This window comes from Hypanus sabinus, chromosome 11 (assembly GCF_030144855.1).
Source record: "Hypanus sabinus isolate sHypSab1 chromosome 11, sHypSab1.hap1, whole genome shotgun sequence".
Taxonomy (NCBI): domain Eukaryota; kingdom Metazoa; phylum Chordata; class Chondrichthyes; order Myliobatiformes; family Dasyatidae; genus Hypanus; species Hypanus sabinus.
This window is the reverse complement of record NC_082716.1, coordinates 96,160,204-96,181,350: the sequence shown is the minus strand read 5'-3', so window position 1 is coordinate 96,181,350 and position 21,147 is coordinate 96,160,204. Positions and strand designations below refer to the sequence as shown.

At 41.7% G+C, this 21,147-nt stretch overlaps 2 protein-coding genes across 8 annotated transcripts in view; both read left to right on the top strand.

Annotated features, from left to right (window-relative positions):
- Nucleotides 1–21,147, top strand: part of LOC132402205 (rab GTPase-activating protein 1-like) — a 570,990-nt gene that overhangs the window by 505,900 nt on the left and 43,943 nt on the right. For all 7 annotated transcript variants that reach the window (XM_059984929.1, XM_059984928.1, XM_059984931.1 and 4 more), the window contains one exon: nt 16,071–16,163. In XM_059984929.1, the coding sequence (XP_059840912.1) occupies nt 16,071–16,163 (93 nt within the window). The remainder of the gene's footprint in view (nt 1–16,070; nt 16,164–21,147) is intronic.
- On the top strand, nt 10,036–16,062 carry LOC132402206 (uncharacterized). Its single transcript, XM_059984936.1, has 2 exons — nt 10,036–15,352; nt 15,459–16,062. The coding sequence occupies exon 1, from the start codon at nt 12,419–12,421 to the stop codon at nt 13,235–13,237; it is 819 nt and encodes a 272-aa protein (XP_059840919.1). The 5' UTR covers nt 10,036–12,418; the 3' UTR covers nt 13,238–15,352; nt 15,459–16,062.

Genomic DNA, 21,147 nt, shown 5'->3' with positions numbered 1-21,147 from the left:
ATAAGTAATTTAGAGATGATTTAAAGTACACGGGAGAATGTGCGTGGATTATCATGCATCGGGATCGAAAAAAATCGGAAGTTCTCTTACTAAGTAAGTCAGAACAGGTACATCAGGTATTATTTAGTGTCAGTTAGTCAAACGTTTGTCTTGGAATATAGTATATATTTTACCTTTCTGTGCATATAAAACACTTAAGAACTTATGTTTCAGCGCCAGGCTTGGGAATGGAAGTTCTTGGGACTCGGGACAGATCGTTCCCAATTGCGCTTTCCACTGTGCTGGCTTGATGTGAGGATCAAAAACCTAAAACCCAATAATTAAGCCACTGTGTTGCTTAGTAATAATTGTAGTTTTCATCGGGGCAGAGCCTTTCTTACTTTATCCTTTAAAATTGTTCCAATCGTTGACCATTGTAGCTTAACACTTTTCCAATGACCGATGGCGTTTCACCTCTTTCCAATCACTTTATTAATTCCACTTTATTTTCAATCATGATTGTGATTATTTTCTTGAACAGAAACACTGTGCATTCAGAGCTCTGGCGCCAGGTCTTAATGATCAGTGCACTGAGACAGGTTAAATAAGGTCTGGAGTTCTGCTGGGTCCTAAGGTCCACCAGATTGAGACAGACTGCATAAGGGACTTGAGCATCCACAAATTTTGGTATATGCGAGGGATCCTGGAACCAATCCCCCATGGATAAAGAAGGCCGACTGTATTTCTTCATTTTTGGAATACACGTCCTGCACCTTCCTCACTTTTCCCAGAAAAGCATGCCATTGCTGCTCTGCTGACATCCCTGCCAGCAGCTCCTTCTAATTTACTTTGGCCAACTCCTCTCTCATACCACTGTAATTTCCCTGACAGACTTTACTTTCTCCCTATCAAATTTCAAGTTGAAAATAATCATATTGTGATCACTGGTTCCTAAGGGTTCTCTTACCTTAAGCTCCCTAATTGCCTCCATTTCATTACATAACACCCAATCCATAATATGCCACATAATGATGAATAAAGGCAAGTATGCTAAATGCCTACTTAATCACCCCATCAACTTGCATAGCACTTTCAGGGAGATATGAACTTGGACCTCAAGATCACCAAGACAGTACACTGTTAAAAATTTTGCCTTTAACTTTGTACTGTCCCTTCACACCTACCAAAGTGCAACACCTAACATTTGGCTGGGTTAAACTCCATCTGTCACTTCTCCACTCATACTCCCAACTGATAGATAGATAGATATATATATTTGACTAAATTCATCACCACCCTCCACATCCAAGCTTCTCTTACCTTGTATCCTTATCCTTCCTTCTGACTGGAACATAGAGTAGGGTACCTACCGTGTACTCTGTGCAGTTGGTCTTTAAAATATACTGCACATGCTGGATGTGGACTTGCAGCTGTTCCTAATTAACTTTCCCTATTATTTTTTTGCCTAATGTTCTCATAATTTACCCTGCTCCAGTTTAATACTCTTTTGCAAGGCCCATGCTTATCCTGATCTATGGCTATCTTAAAACTTAAGGACTTGCGGTCACTTAACTACTGAAAGGTCAATCACCTGGCTGGCTGACTACCCAACATCAGTTCCAGTAAAGTCCCTCCTTTTGTTGCACTATCTACACATTGATTTAAGAAAGCCTCCTAGATGCACCTGACAAATTTTACCCTATCTAAACCACTTACCCTCAGAAGCTCCCAGTTTATATTGGGGAAGTTGAGTCCCCCGTGATAACAGCCCTATTGTTTCTACACCTTTCCTTAATCAGCCTGCATATCTGTTTTTCAATGTCCCAGTGGCCGTAGTATGATCCCATCAGAGTGATTGCACCGCATTTTTGAGTTCTACTCATCAGTGTACAAGCCCTCCATTATGTCTGCTCTGAATGTATCTGTGATATTGTTCCTGATTAGTAGTGCAACTCCCCTCCCCTCTTCTCTAATACCTCCCTCTCTATCTTTTCTACAAGATTGAATCCCTGGCACTATAAGCATCTTTTCCAGTCCTTCTCTCAGCGAAGTCTCTGTAAGGGCCACAATATCATTGTTCCATGTACCGATCTATGCTCCCAAGTTCATCACCTTGACCCATAATACACACACTTCAAATTAACCGTTCCGTCGTAGCTATTATTTTACTCCTGCCTGTTTTTACTGGCCCTGACATCTACCTTTTTCTCCATCCTGCCATTTTCTGACCTGGTTCTCTGGTTCCCATCCCCCTTCTAAACTAGTTTAAACACTCTGGAATAGTACTAGTGAACCTCCAATGTTGTAAAAAATTTTCAATACATTTTATTAGCTTGGTTGGCTTGATGTCATTGCATCAGGAGGATGTGGAGGACCTCAAAAGACTGCACTCTACTACACTACCTCTTCTGCTGAAACAATGTATTCGAGGCTGCGGATAGAGCTGTCAGAGTGGAAGGAGTCATTTGAAATAATGTATCCATGGGACTACTCTTCCATTTTTGGCACCAGTCCCCTGATAGTAGCAAGCTGCACTTTGCAGGTCCAGCTGGTGTGGCCATGCATACATCACCTTAAATCTATACGTGATGATCTTTTAGTTTTTGTGTCCTGTTGTCTTTTTGCAGCAGTGTGGTACAAAAGAATATTTGCTAGTCCACTTTAGATGGCAGTTAAAAGTCCCCCTGCTCATCCCATTGAGAGTCTGGAGTCACACATAACCAGGATTAGTAAGACTTGGGAGGTTTCCTTCCATTGAATTTTTGCAGTCCTTTGGTCATCATCACAAATAATGCCTTTTTTTGTTAAATCGTAGACTATTAAATGTAGGTTTTACCTACTTTTAATTTTTAAGCTCATCTATCAGACTATTAGTCCAAGGTAATGGTTTACAAGTCTGGTAATATAACTATACTGCTACCCTTTTAGGAGCTGGAAGAACTGAACAAGTCTTTGGCATCTATGGAGAGAAATGGACAGTGAACATTTCAGCTCAAGGCTTTTTGACTGGATCCGTTTCCCTCCATAGATGCTGCCTGACTTGCTGAGTTCTTCTTGCTCATTTTTGTGTTGCTCCAGATTCCAGAATCTACAGTCTCTCATATCTACACTTCAGAATTATTTCATTTGCTGTCAAGTGCTTTAGGATCTCCAGAGTCTCAAAAATCTGTCTGCATTTGTCTCTCACAATTTCTCTCAAATTTACACCAACTGCACAGAACTGAGCAGTAGAGCACTGGAGGTGGCCCTTCAGCCCACAATGTCTGTGCTGATCCTGATGCCACTATAATCTGCAAGTAGTCTATATCCCTTAATTCTCTGCCTGTTCATATGCCTATCTAAATGCCTCTTAAACACTGCTATCATAATCTGCTTCTACTACCTTCCCTGTCAGTGTATTCCAGGCACATGCCACTTTATAAGACAGACTTGCCATAACAAATCTTCTTTACAAGATATATGAAGGGAAGTTCCAGAAATAGCATAGGAAGTATTTGGCAAGATAGTCCATCTTTGGAAGGGATGAGTCACTGAACTGATCAAAATGTACAGTTGAAGTCAGAAGTTTACATACACCTTAGCCAAATACATTTAAACTCGGTTTTTCACAATTCCTGACATTTAATCCTAGAAAACGTTCCCTGTCTTAGGCCAGTTAGGATCACTATTTTAAGAATGTGAAATGTCAGAATAATAGTAGAGAGAATGATTTATTTCAGCTTTTATTTTTTTCATCACATTCCCAGTGGGTTAGAAGTTTACATACACTTTGTTAGTATTTGGTAGCATTATCTTTAAATCATTTAACTTGGGTCAAACGCTTTGGGTAGCCTTACACAAGCTTCTCACAGTAAGTTGCTGGAATTTTGTTCCATTCCTCCAGACAGAACTGGTGTAACTGAGTCAGGTTTGTAGGCCTCCTTGCTCGCACACGCTTTTTCAGTTCTGCCCACAAATTTTCTATCAGATTGAGTTCAGAGCTTTGTGATGGCCACTCCAATACCTTGACTTTGTTGTCCTTAAGCAATTTTGGAGGTATGCTTGGGGCCATAGTCCATTTGGAAGACCCATTTGCGACCGAGCTTTAACTTCCTGGCTGATGTCTTGAGATGTTGCTTCAATATATCCACATAATTTTCCTTCCTCATGATGCCATCTATTTTGTGAAGTGCACCAGTCCCTCCTGCAGCAAAGCACCCCCACAACATGATGCTACCACCCCCATGCTTCATGGTTGGGATGGTGTTCTTCGGCTTGCAAGCCTCCCTCACCTTTTTTCCTCCAAACATAATGATGGTCATTGTGCCTTTCCTGCCTATCCCCTCCCTGCTTCCCCTCCCCACCCCTTGATCTTTCCCCTTACTGGTTTTTCACCTGGCACCTACCAGCCTTCCCCTTCCCACCCTCCCCCCACCTTCTTTATAGGGCCCCTGTCCCCTCCCTCTTTAGTCCTGACGAAGGGTCTCAGCCCGAAACATTGACAGCTTGTTTCCAAAGATGCTGCCCGACCTGCTGAGTTCCTCCAGCGTGTTGTGTGTGTTTCCTTGCTGAACAGCCTTTCAGGTTATGTCGATATAGGACTTGTTTTACTGTGGATGTAGATACTTGTCTACCTGTTTCCTGCAGCATCTTCACAAGGTTCTTTGCTGTTGTTCTGGGATTGATTTGCACTTCTCACACCAAAGTGCATTCATCTCTAGGAAATGTGTGTCCTTCCTAAGCGGTATGACAGCTGCATGGTCCCATGGTGTTTATACTTGCGTACTATTATTTGTACAGATGAACGTGGTACTTTCAAGCATTTGGAAATTGCTCCCAAGGATGAACCAGACTTGTGGAGGTCCACATTTTTTTACCCTGAGGTCTTGGCTGATTTCTTTTGATTTTGTTTCTAAACTTCTGACCCGCTGGAATTATGATATAGTCAATTAAAAGTGAAATAATCTGTCTGTAAACAATTGTTGGAAAAATTATTCATGTCATGCACAAAGTAGATGTCCACAATGTCTTGCCAAAACTATAGTTTGCTAATATGAAATCTGTGGAATGGTTAAACAATGAGTTTTAATGACTTCAACCTAAGTGTATGTAAACTTCTGACTTCAACTGTAAGTCTCAATGTAACAGTTTTCTTTTTCATTTTATATCTAGTCTGCAGCATTCAAATCACTTGCCTCCACCTCTTTTACCAGTTTTTTGAATATTTCTAACAGGTCATCTCAAATCTTCACTTAGCCAAATAACACGATCTCCAAATTCCTAAACAATACCTCAAAATCTAAACTTCAGAAACAATCTTCACGAGAGTAATGTTTTTCCATTGGCACCGCTGTATACAGTGTCCCAGACAGAGCCTTATTCCGGTAGAAAATAACCCAATTCCGTACAGCATCAGGGTCAAATGTGTTGAGGTATGAGGAAGGGTTGCATACCCTGGACTGGTCTCCCTAAACTGGAACATTAAGAGGCAATCTAATTACCATCTTGGACTCAGAACAAAAAGGATTTTTCTATTCACAACTCCTTAGCAAATAAAGCAGTCCATACTCACATGTAGCAAAGCGTTCAGGTATAGGCTAATAAGTAGACGTCCCAAGTAATAACCATCTGCATGAAAAGAAAGTCCAACCACCTTGAAGTTCAATAGCATTATCATTGCTGAGACCTTCTCTATTAATATCTTGGAAACTGCCATTGACCAGAAATTCAACTGGACCAGCCATGTACAATACCTATAAAAAGTATTCACTCCCTCCCCAGAAGTTTTCATGTTTTATTGTTTTACAACATTGAATCACAATGGATTTAATTTGGCTTTTTTGGCACAGATCAACAAACAGAAAAGATTCTTCTATGTCAAAGTAAAAACAAATTTCTACAAATTGGTCTAAATTTATTATAATTATTAAGCACAAAATAATTGATGCATAATTACTCACCCCCTTCAAGTCAGTATTTAAGTCAGTGTAATTACACATTTGGTAGCAATTATAGCCTTGAATTTGTGTGGATAGGTCTCTATCAGCTTTGCATATCTGGACACTGCAATTTTTTCCCAGTCTTCTTAACAAAACTGCTCAAGCTCCATCAGATTGCATGGGGATCATGAGTGACCAGCCCTTTTTAAGTCCAGCCCACAAACTCTCAATTGGATTGAGGTCTGGACTCTGATTTGGCTACTCCAGCTCATTAACTTTGTTGTTTTTAAGTCATTCCTGTGTAGCTCTGGTGTTATGCTTGGGGTCATTGTCTTGCAGAAAAACGAATCTTCGCCCAAGCCACAGTTCTCTTGCAGACTACATTAGGTTTTCCTTCAGGATTTCCCTATATTTTGCTGCATTCATTTTATCCTCTACCTTCACAAGCCTTCCAGGGCCTGCCGCAGTGAAGCATCCCCACAGCATGATGCAGCCACCATGTTTCACAGTAGGGATAGTGTATTTTTGATGACATGCAGTGTTTGGTTTATGCCAAAATTGTATTTAGTCTGTCACGTATCCCGTGACCGGGTTAAAGAACCAGCAGAAATGGAGAATGCACTGGAGTCTGGTATTGCTATAAACTAATAGTGTTTATTAGTAACTAAGCAATACAGTAATATAAATGCAAATATATTGAACAGGTTAGCAATGATATATATACACTCAAATATATATATTTGAGATATATATACATATTGAGATATACATATATGTAACGTTCTCCTTCGGGTGTAGCGAACGCCGAATTTAACGTCCGGATAAACCACAGCCAATGCAAACCAGATCGCAGTAAGATTAACCATTTACTGTTCACTCTTCGCATTAACATATGGTGAAAACTGTTGATAAAACAATACAAGATTGATACAGTATTTGTTCCTTCCTTAATATCACATTTCAAGTGTAAATACTTGCAAAGGTGACTATAACTACATTACACTAAGGTGCAGTATACAGAGAGAGTTTACCTGCTCCATTGACTACTTTAAATACACTTCCATGCAAACTATCCGCGACTCTTTAACTAACGAAAGCATAAACATTATCTACCGTCGTTACTTCTAACAGGATCGGCATTAACATCTTAGTTCAATATATCGATTATCTATTAACTTACAGCGTTGCTCTCACTGTGATTTCTCATGCCTGCAAAACTACTTCTGCTCAGGTGAGCCTCGTGGTAAGCCCCCACCCTCGCGCTAATTTCAAACCGGTGTTTTCCCACAAGACGCGGCGAAACCGGATGTGACGTCATCGCATGCCGATATATTTTACATGCAATGAATATACTTTAAACACTTCTAATTCTAACTAGAAAATACTATTGAATGAATTACTAAGCGAAAATATTATAAACTAAATAACTGTCGTAAAGACAGCACAATATATATGTGTGAAAATAGAAACAAAACTAGGCTCTTTCAAACCTAGGGGTAAATGGGTACAGTCTTACGATGTGATGAAGAGAGTTCAGTTCAGTTCGAGGTAGTTAGCTGAGTGACGTTGGAGAGAGAGAGAGGTGAGAGGCGATGCCGTCGATCTTCCTGTTGTCTTCTGAAGTCCTGTGGTGGACACCGACTATGACCATGACATGTACGACCGTTCTTCAGTGGTGGAATTATCACCCAGGCAAGGATGGACACACAGATAATTCTCCATCGGTCACACCTTTTCACACTGTGAGCCACTGATTGATCTCCCCATATTGATCCTCCAAAACCCCCACCTTCCTGTGGGTGCAACAAAGCTCGTTCAGTGTCCGAACTGTGTGTCTCATGATGTGTCTGTCTGTGTAACAGCGGACCTGGCTTTTACCTCTCCATGTCGGACATTAGCAGTCCATCAACCTGCTCCGCCCTGCTCCCTCTGCAGGAACTTCAACAAGCAGGCAAGTGACCTCGGGGAAAAGGTAAACAAGCTGACAGAGAAACCATAACATCAATCTTTCGAGCATTCTCTCTCTCTCCTCTCTCTCCCCACTCTCCTCTCTCTCCTCTCTCCCCCTCCCTCCCTACTGGACGCCTCCCTCTCTCTCTCTTAATAGCAGCACAGTTCATTGGGTCCGTTCTGGACCCCGTTTCAAACTGGGGTTTCCCCTGACAAATCTGATGTCCAAAAAGTTTAATTTTGATTTCATCAGACCATGGACCGGTCTTCCAGCTGACTTTAGAGTTTCCCATATAGAATAGTACAGCACATTACAGGCCCTTCAGCCCACAATGTTGTGCCAACCCTCAAACCCTGCCTCCCATATAACCCCCCACCTTAAATTCCTCCATATACCTGTCTAGTAGTCTCTTAAACTTCACTAGTGTATCTGCCTCCACCACTGACTCAGGCAGTGCATTCCACACACCCACCACTCTCTGAGTAAAAAACCTTCCTCTAATATCCCTCTTGAACTTCCCTCCCCTTACCTTAAAGCCATGCACTCTTGTATCGAGTAGGGGTGCCCTGGGGAAAAGGCACTGGCTGTCCACTCTGCCTATATGCCTTTTGGTAAACTCCAGCTGAGATTGCATGTGAGGTTTTTTCAACAGTGGCTATTTCTTTATCACTCTCCCATAAAGCTGTGAGAGATAAAGCACTCAGGCAACAGTTGTTATATGTACAGTCTCTCCTATCTCAGCCACTAAAACTTGCAACTCTTCTGGAGTTGTCATAGGTCTCTTGGTGGCCTCCATCACCAGTCCTCTTCTTGCATGGTCACTCAGTTTTTGAGGACAGCTGCTCTAGGTAGAATTGCAGCTGTGTCATACTCCTTTCATTTCTTGATGATTGATTTAACTGTACTCCAAAGGATATTCAGTGATTTGGAAATTTTCTTGTGTTTATCTCCTGGCTTGTGCTTTACAATAACCTTTTTGTGAAGATACTTGCAGTGTACTTTTGTTTTCATGATGTAGTTTTTGCCAGGATACTGTCTCACCAGCAGCTGGACCTTCCAGATACAGGTATACTTTTAATACAATCTGTAGTGTTCTCGCACAGGTGTAAAAGAACTCTGAACTAAACACCAAGCATAAACCAATCAGTGAGGTGGTCCCAGTAAGATTAACCATTTACTGTTCTCTCTTCCACATTAACGTATGGTGAAAACTGTTGATAAAACAATACAAAATATATACAGTATTTGTTTCCTTGACGTCACATTTACATCATAAATACTTACAAAAGTAAAACTACAACACCTATATTACATTAAAGTGCAACATACAGTCAGAATCTACCTACACCATCAACTGGCTTTAAATACACTTCAACACAAACTGTCCACAACTCTTTAAATAACAAAAAACATAAACTTTATCAACCGTCATTACTTTTAACAGAATCAGCGTTAACATTTTTAATTCAACATACCGATTATCTCATGAACTTACGGCGTTGCTTCACTAATGTTTCTAGTGTGTAGAAAGAAAACTTTTCTCGCGCTGATCCTGCACACATAAGCCCCCCCTTGCCGTTTCTCCAAACCGGTATTTTCCCACAAGACGCGGCAAAACCGGGTGTGACGTCATCACATGCCGCGATATATCACAGACAAGGAATTTACTTTAAACAACCTTAACTTTAACTAGAAAACAATAGCAACAAACTACTAAAGCGAAAATATAATAAACTAAACAAATGCCTTAAAGGCAACACACAATCTATTGAAACACCTTGAATGCACACAGGTGAACTCCATTTAACTAATTATGTAACTTCTAAAACCAATTTCTCTCTGGATCAATAAAATATGTCTGTCTGTCAGTTGACAGCAACAGTGATGATTTGGTGTGTCATAATAAAGGGGATGAATACTTGTGCAATCAATGATTTTGTGTTTTATATTTGTAATTAGTTTTGATCACTTTGTAGAGATTAGATTTCACTTTGACACGAAAGAGTCTTTTTCTGTTGATCAATGTCAAAAAAGCTAAATTAAATCCACTGTGATTCATTGTTTTAAAACAATAAAACATGAAGACTTTCAAGGGAGTGAATAGTTTTTATAGGCACTGTAAATACTAGTTGGTCCTGAGGAAAACAACTCCAAAACCTTACTGTATGGAATGTGTCAAGAGTTGATGAAGTAATCTTGTGTGTTTCCAACCTCACGTTTAGATGATAGCACCTCCTGTTATCAGCAGCAGCCGAGGCTGCAGTAAGTGCTGTCTGCTTTAACCTCAGCAACAGTTTACCAAGGCTTCTGTAAGAGCACCTGTCAAACCCACTACCAAGGCAGATGGCCAGAGGGGATAAAACAGATGATGGAATAGATGAAGACAATGGAAAGTTAAACAAGTTTATAAAGTATGATGGCATTGGGTGAATGTGCAGTGTTTTTCTCAAGGAGCTAAGAGCAAAAGGGTATAAGCTTAAAGTGAAAGGGAAGAAATTTATTAGGAACCTGAAAGACAACTTTTTCACCCAGAGAGTGGTCTATATATGGAATGAACTGCCAGAGGAAGTGGTTGAGGTAAGCACATAAACAAGATTTAAAAGGAACTTTCACAGGTAATGGATGGGAAAGGTTGAGAGGTATGTAAGTCAATCACAGGCAAATGGGACTAGCTTAGATGGGAATCTTGGTTGACATAGATTATTTGGACCAAAGAGTCTGTTTCATACTGTCTGACTCTATGACTATAACCTACAGGATGATGACAGATTGTAGTGGTGCTAGAAAGTTTGTGAGTTCTGTAGAACTTCCTCTTTTTCTGCATAAATATGAACTGAAATATGATCAGATCTTCATGTTAGTCCTAAAACTAGATAAAGAGAACCTAATTAAATAAATAACCCAAAAAGATTATACTTCATTTATTTATTGAGAAAAATGATCCACTATTACATTAATTTGTTGGGAAAAGTATGTGAACCTCTAGGGTAATGCCTTCTATAAAAGTCAAGTGTTCAAATCAATGAGATAAGATTGGAGGTGTGGGTTGTCAAGGTGCCGTAACGTATAAAATGACACATAAAGTCAGATTGCTCTTCTCAAATAAGATCCGTTTACGTGCACCATGCCTCAATCAAAACAACTTTCAGAGAATCAGAGAAGAACTGTAGAGATGCATGAAGCTGGAAAAGGCTACAAAAGCACTTCTAAAGACCTCAATCCACAGTAAGAGTAATTGTCTCCAAATGGAGGGATCTCAGTACTTCGCTACTCTCCCTAGGAGTGGGCATCCTGCAAAGATCACACTAACAGAACACCGTGCAATGCTGAAGGAGGTGAAAAAGAACCTGAGGTAACAGCAAAAGACCTGCAGAAATCCTAGCCTAATTGTCCATGAGAAGCTGGTGTCCCATGAGCTGGCGCAGCAGCAGCCTTTCAGACCTGGTGTTACTTTAATTTAATTTTAATTTTCTATTTTAAGTTTGATACATAATTTTCGATTAGGGCACATGGATAACAGAGCGGCTATCTACCATCGCCAAATACTACTATAATACAGAGATCGCCCAAAAGCAAACCACAACTATCTGCTAGCTGAATTATGCGATGTCGGCTTGCTGAGGGGAAAGGGTCTACGATCCTCAGATTTGCCTGATGTTGGGAGCCAGAGATGGAGACATCGAAAGTGATGTGCCAGGAAGCAGAAGTGAAGCGAACGGGCAGGGGTCCGTGCCAGGCTAAAAGCAAACCCTAGCCGGCCAGCTGTCCTGTCCATTCTGCTCTCCAATGTCCGCTCCCTGGACAATAAAATGGACTCCATCCGACTCCAACGTAATACTCGGCAGGAGTACAGAGTTTGCTCCGCGTATGTCTTCACAGAGGCATGGCTCACTGATGGGATTTTGGACGGTGACATCCAGCTAGATGGGCTGGCTTTGTTTTGTTCGGACATAGATGCAGCTGTCTCCAGTAAGGTCCGCGGTGGCGGTGTCTGTGTTTATATTGACAGGGAATGGTGTAAGAACTCTGTGCTAGTTTCCAGACACTGCTCATCGTTAGTGGAGTTTGTGGCAGTTCGATGCAGACCATTTATTTGCCACTGGAATTCACCTCTGTCCTCGTATTCGGTGTCTACATTGCCCCCAGCGCTAATGCTAAGGAGGCGCTCTGTGAACTGTACGGGGCTATTAGTGAACTGCAGAACACACATCCTAATGGTCTGTTTATTGTCGCCGGTGATTTTAACCACGTGAACCTTAAGTTAGTGCTTCCCAAATTCCATCAGTATGTGGACTTTGCAACAAGGGGGGAGAACGCATTGGACCTAGTTTACATAAATATTCCCGACGCGTACCGGGCAGAGCCCTGTCCCCACCTCAGATACTCAGACCACATCTCTGTCATGCTAATTCCAGCATACAGACCGCTCATCAGGCGTTCCAGACCAGTTCAGAAGCAGGTGAAAACCTGGCCAGCAGGAGCCATCTCTGCTCTTCAAGACTGCTTTGAGCACACTGACTTGCACATGTTTAGAGAGGCTACAACTGATGGCGACTCTACCAACTGAGAGATGTACACAGCGTTAGTGACCAGCTACATCAGCAAGTGCATTGATGATGTTACTCTGTCCAAGACCATCACTATACGTGCTAACCAGAAGCCATGGATGACCGCAGAGGTACATGCGCTGCTGAGGTCCCATGACTCCGCCTTCAGAGCAGGCGACAAGGCAGCTTTAACAACAGCAAGGGCCAAACTCTCCCAAGCCATCAGAGGGGCAAAGCGTGCACATGCCCAGCTAATCCACAGTTACTTCCAGGACAGCGGTGACACGTGGCGCATGTGGAAGGGCATCCAGCACGTCACCAATTACAAGACAACATCACCTGACTGTGCTGGTGATGCCTCCCTCCCAAGTGCGCTGAATAACTTATATGCCCGGTTTGAGGCGGAAAATGACATGGCGGCGAGGAAATCCACCTCTCCTGCGAATGACCAGGTGTTGTGTCTCTCCGTGGCCGACGTGAGAAGAACCCTGTGCAGGGTCAACCCACGGAAGGCTGCTGGACCAGACAACATCCCTGGTAGAGTGCTCAGAGGATGTGCAGACCAGCTAGCAGGTGTTCTCACTGACATCTTCAACATCTCCCTGAGCAGCGCCACCATTCCAACATGCTTCAAGGCCGCCACCATCATCCCCGTGCCGAAGAAGTCTTCAGTGTCCTACCTAAATGACTACCGTCCCGTTGCACTTATATCCATCATCATGAAGTGTTTCGAGAGGCTTGTCATGAGGCATATCAAGACCCTGCTGTCCCCCTCACTGGACCCCCTGCAGTTTGCTTACCATCCCAACTGCTCAACAGATGATGCCATTGCCACCACCTAGACAAAAAAGACACCTACGTTCGGATGCTGTTCAGACTTTAGTTCAGCATTCAACACAATCATCCCTCAGAATCTGATTGGAAAGCTGAGCCTATTGGGCCTGAACACCTTCCTATGCAATTGGATCCTAGACTTCCTGACTGGGAGATCTCAGTTAGTCCGGATCGGAAGCAGCATCTCCAACACCATCACACTGAACAAGGGGGCTCCCCAGGGTTGCGTGCTCAGTCCACTGCTGTTCACTCTGCTGACCCACGACTGTGCTGCAACACACAGCTCGAACCATATCATCAAGTTCGCCGATGACACCACCGTGGTGGGTCTCATCATCAAGAACAACGAGTCAGCTTACAGAGAGGAGGTGCAGCAGCTAACGGACTAGTGCAGAGCCAACAACCTGTCTCTTAATGTGAACAAAACAAAAGAGATGGTTGTTGACTTCAAGAGGGCATGGAGCAACCACGCCCTGCTGAACATCAACGGCTCCTCGGTAGAGATCGTAAAGAGCACCAAATTTCTTGGTGTTCACCTGACGAAGAATCTCACTTGGTCCCTCAACACCAGCTCCATAGCAAAGAAAGCCCAGCAGCGTCTCTACTTTTTGTGAAGGCTGAGGAAAGTCCATCTCCCACCCCCCATCCTCATCACATTCTACAGGGGTTGTATTGAGAGCGTCCTGAGCAACTGCATCACTGCCTGGTTTGGAAATTGTACCATCTTGGATCACAAGACCCTGCAGCGGATAGTGAGGTCAGCTGAGATCATCGGGGTCTCTCTTCCCGCCATCACGGACATTTATACTACATGCTGCATCTGCAAAGGAAACAGCATTATGAAGGACTCCATGCACCCATCATACAATCTCCTCTCCCTCCTGCCATCTGGGAAAAGGCTCCGAAGCATTCGGGCTCTTATGACCAGACTATATAACAGTTTCTTCCTCCAAGCTATCAGACCCCTCAATACCCGAAGCCTGGACTGAAACCTTGCCCTACTGTCCTGTTTATTATTTATTGTAATGCCGGTGCTGTTATTGTGCACTTTATACAGTCCAGTGTAGGTCTGTAGTCTAGTATAGCTTTCTCTATTTTTTTTTATTATGTAGTTCAGTCTAGTTTTTGTACTGTGTCATGTAAACCATGGTCCCGAAAAACGTTGTCTCATTTTTACTATGCACTGTACCAGCTGTTATGGTCGAAATGACAATAAAAGTAGACTTGACTTGACTTGATGAATCACCTTCTTGAACCACTGCAGTCCTTCACAGAGCTGTTGGGAGTTTCAGGGTCTAGACATGGTAACGGTAAACTACCGGAGAGTTTGTTACAAGACTGGACTTGGAGAGGAACCTGCAGTTTAACCATATAATGTAACCATATAACAATTACAGCACGGAAACAGGCCATCTTGGCCCTTCTAGTCCGTGCCGAACGCATACACTCACCCAGTCCCACTGACATGGCGTTTATGGCGTTCTATTCTGCCAGTTGCTGTTCTCCTTCTACATCAAAGGTTTGGAGAACCATTTTTGGGTCAGAACTGAAGTTTGTAGTATGAAATTCAGCCAGCACTTTAGTGAGGTCACTGGATACAAAAGGTGATGTCAAACAATGTCTATAATCCTTATTTGAGAAAACATTTAAAATTCCACTGTGCATACAAGTCCTGAGAACACTTGAGCAAGTCTTTAGTTAAGGTTGACTTTGGCATTAAAGATACAGGTGCTGGGAAGTTTGTGAACCCTGTAGAATTGTCCCCATTTCTGCATAAATATGATATATATATATTAAAAATTATATAATAATTTATATAATTATATAAATGTATAAATATAAAATGTGATCAGATCTTCACACGTCCTAAAACCAGATATAGTGAACCCAATTAAACAAATAACACACAAAACATTATACTTATTCATTTATTGAGAAAAATGATCCAATATTACATTTATTTGTTGGATGTGAATCTTTGCTTTCAGTAACTAGTACACCAATAACTTCAACCAAACATTTCCAGTAACTGTTGATCAGTCCTGCACGTTGGCCATTCCTGCTTCAACTCTAGGATGTTGGCGAGCTTTGTTGCATGAGCTGCTTGCTTCTATAAGATTAAGGTCAGGACTTTAACTTAGTCATTCCAAAACACAAATTTTATTTTTTTTTAAAACCATTCTGTTGTTGATTTACTCGTCTTTTGGATCATTGTCTTGTTGCATTAAGCTTCAGGTGATGGACTGCTACCCTGACATTCTCCTGTTCTATGTCTTGGTACAACTTTAAATACATTGATCCCTCTACGATTGCAAGCTGTCCAGGCCCTGAGGCAACAAAACAGTCTCAAACCATGATGCTCCTTCCACCATGATTTACTGTTGGGGTGAAGTTTTGGTATTGGTGAGCAGTGCCCTTTTACCTCCTAACATAGCAATGCTCCTGGCACATCCTGTAAATTAAAATTGCCAGGTAGTTTAGTGATGACATAAGGATGGCAACAAAGATGACAAAATCCAAAACTCGCTGCCCCACGGTGGTGTTGCTGGTTGCAAATTCCAAAGTGAATTGTTTGACAAAGAGTGGAATATGGAGCCAAGATCATTTATAAAGCTAATGAAATACTCAAGATAGCTTCACCTAAATGGTGCCTTGAATAAACCAGCCCTTACCCTCACTCTTTATTGACAATTCACAAAGCTGTATATAACCCAGGGTTTACTGACAGGGACTATCAATGGTGCCTTTAAGAAAAAGAACATAGCCCTGTTGTGTTTCAGACGTGAAGACTGTGATTTTTGTGTTTTTCCACTAACTGCCTCTTTCCTACAATCTTTCCAGGTGCCAACAAAAAAACTGAAGAAGTATGAGAAGGAATACCAAACAATGAGGGAGCAGCAGGCACAACAGGAAGATCCAATTGACAGATACAAGGTAGGGAAACATGCAAAATCTGCCTTGGCATTGACAATGTTGGGAGTGCACTGAGTGTTTAGAATCTCACAGGGAACTGGGTAAAGAAACAGGTCAAGGTCTTAAGTCTGCAGTACAGGCTATGCTGTCAGAGGCATCAGTGAAAGCAAATTAATGAGGTAGTCTTGAGGGGTTGTAAAGTCTGGGGAGTTTTTGTAAAGCAATACATTGAGGAACTACCCAGGAATAGATTAGTTTACATCAGGTGGTGGTAATGAGAATGATTAATGAATGATCTCACCGTAAAGATCCTCAAAAAAAGAGTGGTCATAGCATGATAAACATTAAGTTATAGAATGATAGAGAAATCTTCACCCTGCTCATGAAATGCCACAATTCTGACCTGAAATACTGACCATAATTTATAAGCTACAAAGTGGGTTTGGAGAGGAATTGGGATAATTTGGAAATTAAAGTCAAACTGGAGAAGGCCAATTTCAAGGTCATATGACAAGGCCTAGCAAAAGTAGATTGGGATAGGAGTGCCTACACGTGCCAAATGAGAATCATTCAAAAGTAAAGAAAGAGAATTTAAGTACAACATTTCCCCTCAAGAGTGAAAAATACAGGAAGCAAGTCCAAGGAACCCTGGATGTCACAGGTTTGATAAAGATAAAAAGCATGTCTGGTATGAAGAAATGAAAACAGAAGCACATTGGAATGCATAGGGGGTACTTACAGTAGGAAGGCAGAATTGGAAACTGAAATATCACTAGCAGAAGCTCAAAGAAAATCCCAAAGCATTTCACAGAGCATAGAATAGTACAGCACATTACAGGCCCTTCGGCCCACAATGTTGTGCCGACCCTCAAACCCTGCCGCCCATATAACCCTCCACCTTAAATTCCTCCATATACCTGTCTAGTAGCCTCTTAAACTTCACTAGTGTATCTGTCTCCACCACCGACTCAGGCAGTGCATTCCACGCACCAACCACTCTCTGAGTGAAAAACCTTCCTCTAATATCCCCCTTGAACTTCCTTCCCCTTACCTTAAAGCCATGTCCTCTTGTACTGAGCAGTGGTGACCTGGGGAAGGGGTGCTGGCTCTGCACTCTGTCTATTCCTCTTAATATCTTGTACACCTCTACCATGTCTCCTCTCATCCTCCTTCTCTCCAATGAGTAAAGCTCTAGCTCTCTTAATCTCTGATCATATCCGTACTCTCTAAACCAGGCAGCTTCCTGTTAAATCTCCTCTGTACCCTTTCCAATGCTTCCACATGCTTCCTATAGTGAGGCGACCAGAACTGGACACAGTACTCCAAGTCACACGAGTGAATCTGCAGATGCTGGAAATTAATAAAAACACAAAATGCTGGCAGAACTCAGCAGGCCAGACAGCATCTATGGGAGGAGGTAGTGATGATGTTTCGGGCCGAAACCCACATGCCCACAAACTTTCCTAACTACCCTATCCACCTGTGAGGCAACCTTCAAGGATCTGTGGACATGTACCCCCAGATCCCTCTGCTCCTCCACACTCCCAAGTATCCTGCCATTTACTTTGTACTCTGCCTTGGAGTACCTTCTGCCTTCCAAAGTGTACCACCCCACACTTCTCCGGGTTGAACTCCATCTGCCACTTCTCAGCCCGCTTCTGCATCCTATCAATGTGTCTCTGCAATCTTTGACAATCCTCTACACTATCTACAACACCACCAACCTTTGTGTTGTCTGCAAACTTGCCAACCCACCCTTCTACCCCCTCATCCAGGTCGTTAATAAAAATCACAAAAAGTAGAGGTCCCAGAACAGATACTTGTGGGACACCACTAGTCACAACCCTCCAATCTGAATGTACTCCTTCCACCACGACCCTGTGCCTTCTGCAGGCAAGCCAATTCTGAATCCACCTGGCCAAAGTCCCTGGATCCCATGCCTTCTGACTTTCTGAATAAGCCTACCGTGTGGAACCTTGTCAAATGCCTTACTAAAATCCGTGTAGATCACATCCACTGCACTACCCTCATCTATATGCCTGGTCACCTCCTCAAAGAACTCTATCAGGCTAGTTACGCATGATCTGCCCTTCACAAAGCCATGCTGACTGTCCCTGATCAGACCATGATTCTCTAAATGCCCGTAGATCCTATCTCTAAGAATCTATTCCAACAGCTTTCCCACCAAAATATAAATATGAAATTATATAAATATATAATATTTAAATATTGAATATATTTGAATACATAAATATAAAATATGTAATTCCAGAGCATGTTATCATTACAAAGGAGAAATTAGATGTCTTAATGGGTTTAAAGTTGGATAAATCCTAGGTACCATTAGGATGTATCCCGAACTACAAGGCAAGGGAAAAAGTTGTTGAGGCATTTAATTCTTAACTGGCCAAAACAAATGGAGGTCTTTTATTCAGGGAAGAAGCCAGGTAATTGCAGGCTTGTTAGTACAGTGTCAGTGTAGGAAATTTATTGGAAAAAATCTACACTTATAAAGGCAGTGATTAATCAAATAAAAACAGCATGTTTTTGTTGGGGAGAGATAGTATCTGACTAGTTAGATTGATTTTATCAGTGAGGTATTAAAAAAATACATTGATCAATGCAGCATGGTTGATGTAGTCAACGTGAGTGCAGTAAGGCCTTTGACAAGGTTGCACCTGGGACTAGTTCAAAAGGTTAGGGCCCATGATATCCAAAGCAAGTGGCAGATTAGATCCAAAATTAACGATATGGTGGTGAGTTGCTTTTGTGATCAAAAGTCTGTACCTAATGGTACAGGGATGGTACAGCACCCTCAGGGATGGGTGCTGGGACCCTTGCTGTTTGTTATATATATTAATAATTTGCATGTAAATATAGAAAATCTGATTAGTAAATTGGCAGATGACATGAGGATAGTTTTAGGCTTCTGGATGATATTGATCAGTTTGGTAAAATTGGAAGTGCAATGGCAGATTGAATTTAATCTAGATTAGTGTGAGGTGATGCAGTTTGAACATCAAACAGTACAGTATAGGAACAGGCCCTTCGGTCCATGATGTGCCAAACTAATTAGGGTAACAGTGCTTAATTAGACTAATCCCTTCTCTCTGCACATGATCCATATACCTCCATTCTCTAAGCATGTGCCTGTGTAAGAACACTACTGTTGTACCTGCCTCCACCACTACCCCGGCAGCATATGTCAGGCATCCTCCAACCTCTGTCAAAAATTGGCTTTGCACGTCTTCTTTGAACTTTCACCCTCTCACCTTAAATGCATGTCCTCTACTATTAGGCATTTCAGATAAACAATCAGAATTAGGTTTAATTTCACCGGATTTTGATTGTCTATCCTTGCTTATCACAATTTTATAAACTTTTAGCAGGTCTCCTTTTGCCTTCCACCTCTCTAAAAATTAAACCCATGCTTGTCTAACCTCTCCTTATAGCTCATTACTTCTAATCAGACAGCATATTGGTGAAAATTTTCTGAACACTTTCCATGGGCTCCACATCCTTCTTATAATGGAGTGATCGGCAATGAATGCAATATTTCTGATGAAGCCTAACCATTATCAGTTTGGGAAACTAGTAAGTGTAGCACATAGACAATGAATGATAGAGCCCCAAGGAGTATTGAGAAAGGAAAATCCGAAGATTCTCAGGTGGTAGCATAAGTGAAGAGCATGATGAAGAAGGCATATGTGTCTTCACTGGCCACTGTAAAATACTGATAATAATAGAAAATTAAAGGGCTTAAGGAGAGTGGAACTTAAATTCCGTCACAAGAGAAGTTTACCAGGCAAATGAATGGGAATATAAATCAAGCCTTGAATCCAGTGGCCTGCATCTTCAGGTCTCCAAGTGGCTGCAGAAAGCTGAATATATCCCACAACTACCTGGATTTTGGAGAGGTTCCAGAGGATTTGCAAACAGCAGCTGTAATGTCTCTTCAAAAAAGAAGGAAGAAACAAACAAGAGGAGAGTTATCTGGAGGTCCATTACTGGGAAATATTAAAATCCTTTATGTAGTAGCAAATAGCAGGACATTTATAAAATAACCAGAACCAACATTGCTTATGGAAAGGGATTTGTGAGTAGAAAATGTTTTGAGGATGTAATAAACAGAACAAATAAATTCAACACAATCTGTTAAGATTTCCAAGAGGGTTATGAGATGAGAATGCAGGATTGGAATAACTTACCACCAAGGATAGGGAAGTGGCATTTTGGAAAAACATGTTGGAAATGGGATGATTTTTAGATTGGCAACCAGTAATCAGTAGGGTGCCACAGATATAAATACAGGGGACCTTTCTTAATTATCCAGATTTACGTGGTTATTATGTTCATATACTGGAATAATTCAGGAAAAATTAATGACATAGATTGTGCCTTTATTTTTTGCACAGACCTTTTTTCTCTCTCTTCAGTGTCTTGCATAATTTATATTCTGTATGTTGTCTGAAGCTATGTGCCCGTGCTGCAAGCAGGTTTTTCATGCTACCTGTACCTCACCATACCGGCACACATGACAATAAACTCAACGCAGCCAATAATCCAAAGACCCAGTGCAGAGTGTAGTGTAGCTGCTCTTCCTAACAGTAAAGTGTAACATGTTGTGGTTTTGTCCTGCTGTGTTTTGTGCCAGACTGTCTGGCTGAAGGTATTGAAGAGGATGTATATGTTTCATAACTTCCCCTCCCCTTATTGCTGCTTCCTCTCACTTGGCAGAGGCCACAAGGTGTTGTATTGTTTGTGTGGATATATTTTGTGACAAGCAAGGTATCACAACTCCTTGGGTCAGAACCTCTTCACTTACACATTTGTGATTCCATCAGTATACAGTCATAAAAATCTAATAATTGTCATTTGTTAGAGATTTTAATTTTGTACACTAGTTTATAAGGGATTATTAAGCATGATTTGGTGACAAAGGCATGTCTCTTTTTGTACTGAATTAATTGCTGAGACTTTTCTGTTTTGGGGCTAACTGTGGAAG

Bases quoted from the DNA above. Each gene is read 5' to 3' on its own strand.
- LOC132402206 (XM_059984936.1), top strand. From the start codon at position 12,419: ATGTACACAGCGTTAGTGACCAGCTACATCAGCAAGTGCATTGATGAT.